The sequence below is a fragment of the Erinaceus europaeus genome, chromosome 2 (assembly GCF_950295315.1).
Source record: "Erinaceus europaeus chromosome 2, mEriEur2.1, whole genome shotgun sequence".
In the NCBI taxonomy this organism is placed as follows: domain Eukaryota; kingdom Metazoa; phylum Chordata; class Mammalia; order Eulipotyphla; family Erinaceidae; genus Erinaceus; species Erinaceus europaeus.
The window spans coordinates 57,974,086-57,983,157 of NC_080163.1; the positions used below are offsets into that span (position 1 = coordinate 57,974,086).

The window sequence follows — 9,072 nt, forward strand, 5'->3', positions numbered from 1 at the left end:
GCTCAGATCTACAGGGATGCAGAGGTTACATAGGCTCCTGTGCTGAATATGGACCCCAGATCAAACCGGTGGGGTTTATAGTTAAATGTATATATATTTTTTCACCATATTTGGGATCTACTCTCTTCCCTGATGCAGCTTTCTAGTCCTTTTTCAAACTATGACACCATCTCCCCAGACAATAACCTGGGTCCACCTGCATATTAGATGTCAGGCAAAGGCAAAAACTGGTAAAGTCATGGGCCCTCTGGAATATACCTAAAATAGACCTATTAGCTTTTTCCAAAATGGAGACTTGAATCTTCATCTGCAATCTTCATGCATTTAGGTTCATGATTCATCAACAATTTGTTCTGCATTGTATCTTGACTCTTTTTAAGCCACCGTGTTTCAGATGATACCATGAGGCCAACCTGACTTCCTTGGGCAGAGGACCCCACCATGTGTGCTAGAACCCTGCATCCCCAGATCCTTGCTCCACTAGAAAAAAGAGAGAGAAAGTCTGGGAGTATTGATAGACCTTCCAGTGCCCATGTTCAGCAGAGAAGAAATTATAGAAGCCAGACCTTCCACCTTCTGCATCCCACAATGATCCTGGGTCCATACTTCCAAAGGGATAAAGAATAGGGAAGCTATTAAGGGAGGGGATTGGATATGGAGCTCTGGGGTTGGGCAATGTATGGAAATGTACCCCTCTTATCCTATAGTCTTGTCAATATTTCCATTTTATAAATAAAAAACTCTCCACTTGTTTCACTCTCTTCAAAACTTGTGTGGCATAGTATTCAATTCAAATGAGGCTGTAAATCAGCATCTCATTTTTTTTTTTTGCCAGTAAAAACTGGGTCTGTGAATGTGGGATTATGAAGCTCACTGAAAGATGGCAAAAGATTATTGAACAAAACAGGTAGTATATCATTGATTGATCTATGTGCTTTAGATAAATGACCTTTGAAAACAAAACAAAAAATATGTCATGACTTTTCTGACAACCCCAAATTATACACATGATAGAGTGGATCATATATTAAGCAGCTCAAGGAATCACACAACAGATTTACTTAACCTATGTTCTGAGAAAAGTGCTTCTACTTACATGCAGGAGACTGATACTACTTAGAAGACTTTGTTGCTATATTATTTATTTTTCCCAATACTAGAGCTACATGGCTTCCTTCTGAACAAAGAAAGTTAAAAACATTTAGATCATTTCAATAGCCCAAAGCCAATTTACTGTTCTGTACGAGTCCCCAGAGAGGATGTCCCCAATCTGCACTTCTGATCCCTAGGTAACTGTGCATCATTTAACTAACTTGCTATTCTTCATGATTCCAGAGAAATGGTTATAATAGTCTCATATATGTATGCAGTATCTACCTCAGGGAATACTGCTTGTCAAATAATCTGTGGTGAAATTTTAAAGTGAATTATAATTAAAGAAAGCCTTGTAGTAGTTAGTTGCTTGAAAAACATACTATTACAATAGCATTAAAATTAATTGGGGCCAGTGGGGGTGGGAGTGTGGGTATACCCAGTTGATCATACACACTACAGTGTGCAAGGACCTGAGTTTTTTTTTATTCTTTATTTAAAAAAGGAGACATTAACAAAACCGTAGGATAAGAGGGGTACAACTCCACACAGTTCCCACCACCAGATCTCTATATCCCATCCCCTCCCCTGATAGCTTTCCTATTTTTTATCCCTCTGGGAGTATGGACCCAAGGACATTGTGGGATGCAGAAGGTGGAAGGTCTGGCTTCTGTAATTGCTTCCCTGCTGAATATGGGCACTGACTGGTCGATCCATACTCCCAACCTGTCTCTCTCTTTCCCTAGTACATTGGGGCTCTGGGGAAGCAAAGCTCCAGAAGACATTGGTGGGGTCATCTGTCCAGGGAAGTCTGGTTGGCATCATGTTAGCATTTGGAACCTGGTGGCTAAAAAGAGAGTTAACATCCAAAGCCAAACAAATTGTTGAACAATCATGGACTTAAAGGCTGGAATAGTGCAGATGAAGTGTTGGGGGATACTCACTGCAGCCTATTGTGTACTTTTGCTTTCAGGTATATATTTTGCCCTAGTTTATGGATACGTGTGAGCATATGCTCTATCTCATGGGACCTGGTCTATATCTAGGCTTTGGGATTTTGTTAGGAAGTGAACCGCCTGGAAAAAAGGAATTAGAGAATACTATGAAAGGAAAGGTCTCACCTTAGTAATGAAGCTGAAGGGTTGTCATTCCACACCTGATGTCTCTGGACACAGTCTGAAGTGAAGCATGTTGAGGTGGTACTCATTGCGTTGATTAGGTTGGGATTGGCGGATGCAATATTATTTGGTATGAATTGAGAGAAGCATTCAGGAAAGTGTGCCCCACCATAAGGTTCCAGGACTGGGGGAAATATAGGCTCTATAGTGGAAATGTGAGGTTCCTGCTGTCTTAGAGTTCAAGAAGACAATAAATAGCTATTGTTATAATCACATTATTTGCTAATTGGATTAACTTTGAAAAATCCCTTTGTTAGGATTTGCTGTATAATACCCAACATCACCATAATTTATGTCCTTTGACATTATTTGTATATAGCTGTGCCACTAGTTGCTTCTGTTCTCCCTGGTCTAGGCTTTTGAGAGAGTCAACATATCAAAGACTTGGCCTATGTATTAAAAAGACTCATCTGTGCTTTAAAAAGTTTAAGACATTCAATCAAAATTTTCCCCTCATATTAATTAGTCATTTATATGACCACAGATTAATAGGAGTGTACATAAACACCATTCCCATCCCCAAAAGACTGTGTCCCAGACTATGAAAAACTAATATCTTTTTTAAAGATATGAGATCTCAGGATGAACTGGTCTCCTCTAACTAGAGGTAGAGATAAATTTATATCACAGTTCATACTTGCCTACCCAGAATTAAAGCTCCTGGGACCATAAATTGGAAGAGATATTTAAATGGTAATTTTAGTAAATTGCAGATCATGGAATTGGGCCAGCTTGAAAGTGAAAAACTCCTGTGAACTGCAGTCTGAGGACAGACTGTGCTGGGGTGGTTAATGTGCCAATCTTATTCTTTACTAGGAACTAGGATGTATGGTAACTTCCTATGATAAAGATCGTGAAAGATCCTTTTCTGGTTCTGTCTGGACAGGACAATCACTGTGAAAAAAAGTCAGAGCATCCTCCACTGGAAATGTCAATTTCACAGGACAATTTCAAAGGTTTTTACCAGAGACTTAACCTACCCAGCTCATGGAAGTGCTTTCCCCAACTTCTTTTATCAACTAAGGGAAAGGGAACTCCGAAGAAACATTTATAAATATCACATCTATACCACAGGCTCACAAGACACATAGAACAAAACAAAACAAGAAAAGGTGCCATCACAAAAGGACATTACTGGGGATTTCCCCCAAGTCTTTGTGCACCCAGAGAAGTCCTGGTGGAGCTTGGATCTGGGTACCCAGGTAGCCTCGGCAGGGTGGAAACTCAAAACTGGTGGTTTCCCTTGAGCCACCATCCCTCTAGCTTGCCTCTCTGACCCCTCAGTGCCTGTCCTGCCAAGTGTGCTGGTGAGGTGCTGGGGAGCTCTGACATCCACCTATATCTCTGGTTAACCCTCTACTGTTTGCCCCATACATTCCATAGACCCCTTGTCCCCCAGGCTTTGTAATCACAAGGGCACCTGAGATGGAATCTCTGTGCTTGCTGTGGAGATGGAAGAACCAAAGTCTGGTTTATTAATTATTATTATTTTTTGGAAGATCTGATTTGGAATTTTATTATTATACCACTACAACTTTGAATTTGCTTCATTTTTTTAAAGTTTTTATAGAACTAACACTGGTTTACAGCATTAAAATTTTCAGTATTTTATTTACCTATTTATTTATTGGATAGAGAGAAATCCAGAGGGGAGAGGAGACAGAAAGGGAGAGAGACACCTGTAACACTGCTTCACTCCTCAAGAAGATTTCTCTCTGCAAGTGATGACTGGAGGCTTGAACTCTAGGCTTTATGCATTGTTACTATAACCTGTGCATTCATCTGGGTGTGATACCATATAGCGTTATGTTCATTTCAGGTGTACATTGTTACTAATCATTATCTGTGCATACGCTATGTCCAACACCAAAAGTCAGGTTTCTGTCTTTCACCATATAATTTATCATTTAAATTCAATTAACCACCCCACTTTCCCTGTTATTCTCAAAGTTTAAAAATGTTGTGATGCAGGCCCAGGAAGTGGTGCTCCAGGTTAATCTCACATAATATGAAGTACAAGGAACTGCACAAAGATTTGGGTTTGAGCCCCTGCTCCCCACCTGCAGGAGGGATGCTTCATGAGTGGTGAGGCAGATCTGTCTTTCTTTCTCCCTCTCTGTCTCCCCTTGGTCTCTCAATTTCTCTCTGTCCTGCCCAATAAAGTGGAAAAATTTCTTCTAGGAGCAGTGGATTCTGTGGATGATGGCACTGAACCCCATCAATAGTCCCTGTCACTCAGAGTTCACAGTTCATGGCCACAGCTAGAAATATTCTAGGCTGCACTCATTTCATCACTAGTGTTCCTCAAATGGCAGAGTAAATTAACCCAGACTCTCATCATTACTACTTTCTAGTGAGGAAAGGGGGATTTATTTTAAGTAAAGGAAGGGAATATTTTTTCCCACCCTGGGACTCAGTGTTGGCACTGTGAATCCACTGCTCCTGGCTACAAACCCCACCCCCCACTTTCCTTTCTTTTTTATTAGATGGGACACAGATAAATTGAGAAGGGAATGGGAGACAGAGAAGGAAAGATAAAGAAAGACACCTGTAGACTTGTTTCACCACTCTTGGAGCTTCCTTCTTTCAGGTGGAGAGTGGGGGCTTGAATCTGAGTTCATGAGCGTGACATTGTGTGTATTCAAATGGGTGTACTACTTACTGTCCAGCCTCAGACAACACTTCATTAGATTTTTTCTATGAAGCTAGCATAATGAATGAGTAACAGCATTTTTAAGGGTTGGAAAAAGTAATAGTTAAATTAAACTTAGAAATATGAGATATAATTTAAGATTTGATTGTAAAAATATCCATGCATCCAAGGTGATTATCAGTTGTTATAAATATCCCAGTGGCTATATATATATTTGCCTCCAGGGTTATTGCTAGGGCTGGGTGCCTGCACCACAAATCCACTGCTCCTGGAGACCATTTTTTCCCCTTTTGTTGCCCTTGTTGTTCCATCATTGTTGTAGTTATTATTATTATTGTTGCTGACGTCGGATAAGACAGAGAGAAATTGAGAAAGGAGGGGAAGACAGAGGGGGAGAGTAAAATAGACACCTGAAGACCTGCTTCACCACCTGTGAAGCGACTCCCCTGCAGGTGGGGAGCCGGGGTCTCCAACCGGATCCTTACCAGTCCTTGAGCTTCGCGCCATGTGCGTTACCGCGCAACTCCCGGTATTATATTTTTACAGATGAAAAACAACTTATAATTTGAATGAAAACCCAAAGATCCTCCCCAACATGGAACAAATATGGAGGTATCACTACAGTATGAATTTGTATCTATCAAAAAGTATTGTCTGAGTTTAAATGAGTATACAGATCGAAGGAACAGAACATTCTAGAAATAATATTCTGGAAATACTATTCCTTTCATGAGGAGACAATATGTATCCCATCCTCTCCATTTAAAGCTTCCCTATTCTTTATTTTCCCTTTTGTTTCCCTTGTTTTATTGTTGTAGTCATTATTGCTGTTATTGATGTCGTTGTAGTTGGATAGGACAGAGAGAAATGGAGAGAGGAGGGGAAGACACAGGGGGGAGAGAAAGATAGACACCTTCAGACCTGCTTCACCGCTTGTGAAGAGACCCCCCCCTGAAGGTGGGGAACCAAGGGCTTGAACCAGAATCCTTATGTTGGTCCTTGTGCTTTGCACCACGTGGGCTTAACCCGCTGGGCTACCACCTGACTCCTGGAAGCTTCCCTATTCTTTATCCCTCTGGGAATACTACTAGTTTTAAAGCTTACTATGAAAAACTAAAGACTTAGTAATTTATACCTAAAATATGTGTTTCAAAATTTTTTGATTCCCAAATTTTATGTCAAGAAATAAATGTCTTAAAACAAATGAAAAAATTATAAAAGTATACTTTAAACCATTAACTGTTTTATATTTATGATGACTTGGGGTTACATAAAAATCTTTGAAAGAGATAACTAGGGAGTCAGTGGTTCTCTTTGGAGATCTGTTTTGTTGATCTAAAATGTAACTGCCCCAAATTCTGAAGGGAGGCTGAGTCAACATACTCTGCCACTCAAGGAAAATGAGTCCTGAAATGAGTGCATCCTGGAATATTCCTAGCTGTGACCATGGAATGAGAGCTCAGACTGTCAGGGATCTAGAGGCTATACAGGCTCCAGTGCTGAATATGACTAGACATATGGGCTGTAGGTAAGATCAATGGGGTTTATAGTTAATAGTATTTATATATTTTCCCCATATTTGGGAGCTACTCTCTGCCCTGATCAAGATTTCTAGTCCTATTCCAAACTCTGACACTATATTCCTAGACAATACTTTTAGTCCACCTTCATGTTAGCTGTTGGGCTCAGGCAAAAATTAGTAAAGTTATGGGCCCCTTCGAATATACCTAAAATAAACTTCCTAGCTTCTTCGAACATGAAGACTCCAAATATCATCTGCAATATTCTTACCTTTTGGTACCTAGGTATTAAACAATTTGTTTTGTTTTGTACCTTAATGATTTTCAGCCATAAAGTTGCTACCATGACACCAACCTGACTTCCCTGGGTATAAAATCACACCAATGTGTCCTGGAACCCCACCTCCCTAGAGCCCTACCCCACTAGAGAATGAGAGAAACAGGCTGGGAATATGGATTAAATTGTCAATACCCACATCCTGCGGAGAAGCAATTACAGAAACCAGACCTCCCACTTTCTGCATCCCATAAAGAATTTGGTCCATACTCTTAGAGAGATAAAGAATATAGAGGCTTCCAATGGAGGGGATGCTATACGGAACTATGATGGTGGGAATTGTATGGATTGTACCCTTCTTATCCCACAGTCTTAAATAACTAATATAAATAACTTAAATAACTAATCAAATATAATTATATAGCAATAAAAAGTGCGATTTCTGTTACATTATTAAATAACATCTTCATTTGTTTTTGAGTATGGACATATAGAGAAGGCTAAAAGTAAGAAAATGTTTGATCCCTCACCAATTTGACAAATATTGGGCACTGTGTTCTCTTTCATGCTCTCTTTGTGCTTCTGCCACTCTGACTCTATCTAAAGCAAACAAACACACACAGAAACAAAACCAATCCTCTGAGCCACCCTAAACCAGAACTGAACAGTGCTCTGTTAAAATAAAATAACTAATTAAGAAAATGACTGTGTTATATTTTATTTTTGTATACATAATCATTCTTTTTCTTTTCCTCGTTCCTGTACTTCAAAAGAATTTGGCTTCTATAATTAAATATACATGGATATGTCTTTATACATGTACTGAATTCCATTTGAATGGAAATTCTTTATTATAGCTGACTTTTTAAGTTAGAAAGTACAAAGTGAGATGGGGGCGGGAAGGGGCAGGGAATGGGAGAAAGAAACCAAAGCACAGGAATGTCCTTCAATGGAGTGGGTGTCGAGTGCCAGACTTGAGCCTGGGAATCTCACATGACAAGGCAGCATACTATCCAAGTGAGCTATTTTTTTGACCTTCAGTGTAAATTCATTTACTATTTTTATTTCACATTGAAAACATTTCACCTTCCTTGTTTTCTGAGAACTTTCATGAAGGCTCTAGCGACATCTTTGTTTCTCAGACTGTAGATCAAGGGGTTGAGCATGGGCGTTAAGATGGTATAGAGGACAGAGACCACTTCATCTAGTTCTGGGGAATGGTAAGATTTGGGTAGAAGGTATTTGATGATAGCAGCACCATAAAATAAAGACACCACAATCATGTGGGAAGAGCAAGTAGCCAAGGCTTTCTTGAGTCCCTGGCTTGATCCTATGCCCAGTACAGTGGACAGTATGCTCCCATAGGAGGCCAGGATGGCTGAGATAGGAGGGAGGAGGAATATCACACCACTGACAAAAAGAGCATTTTCATACCCAGAAGTATCAGCACAAACGAGTTTTAATAAGGCTGGAATCTCACAAAAGAAGTGGTGAATTTCCCTGGAGGCACAGTAAGGAAGAGTTAGAGTATAGACAACATGAATCAAAGCATTGAGCAATGCACCTAGCCAGGATATAAGCACCAGGCGCACACAGACCAGTGGACGCATAAAGATGGCGTAGCGCAGTGGGTGGCAGATGGCCATATACCGGTCATAAGCCATGAAAGCCAGTAACAGGCACTCAGCTGCTACTAGGGTCATGAAGAGAAAGAGCTGGAAGCCACACCCAGTGAAAGAGATGCGGTGATCCTCAGTCAGAAAATCCAGGGCCATTTTGGGCACAAAGGTGGAGATGTAGAGGAGGTCCATGAGGGAGAGCTGGCTGATCAGAAAATACATAGGGCTGTGGAGAACAGGATCTGCCCAGATGAGGATGATTATTGTGGTGTTGCCCAGCAGGGCCACAAGGAACACCAGCATTGTGACTATGAAGAGGGTCCAGGGAGCTTGAGTGATACGAAACAGGTCCAAGAGTAAGAAACCAGCCTCTGATGTCTGGTTCATCTGCCATGCCATTTTCTTATTCCTAATTTGCAGTTTTAAGAGAATTCCAAAAGCATTATGTCCACAAGTATGTTTGTGATAACTATGATAAATTATATGTATCTCAATTTAGTTTTCTTTCTCTCTCTCTCTTTTATCTTTGCACAGCTTTCCCCACCCTTAAACCAGAGTAATGCTTAGCTCTAATTTATTGTGGGACTTGGGCGGGGGTTAAACTCGGGGCCTCTGGAGCCTTAGGCATGGAAGTCTTTGTGCATCCTATTTTTATCTTTTATATATATATATCCACCATTCAGCACTAAGGAACTGTCTTGGATATTACACTTGTCATGTATTACACTCCCCT

The 9,072-nt window shown here is 40.4% G+C and overlaps 1 protein-coding gene across 1 annotated transcript; it reads right to left on the reverse strand.

The window, feature by feature from the left end:
- Window positions 1-7,802: 7,802 nt before the first annotated feature.
- Window positions 7,803-8,738, reverse strand: LOC103107632 (olfactory receptor 2T27-like). The gene has a single exon (XM_007516443.1). The coding sequence runs from the start codon at window positions 8,736-8,738 to the stop codon at window positions 7,803-7,805; it is 936 nt and encodes a 311-aa protein (XP_007516505.1).
- Between the last annotated feature and the right edge of the window lie 334 nt (window positions 8,739-9,072).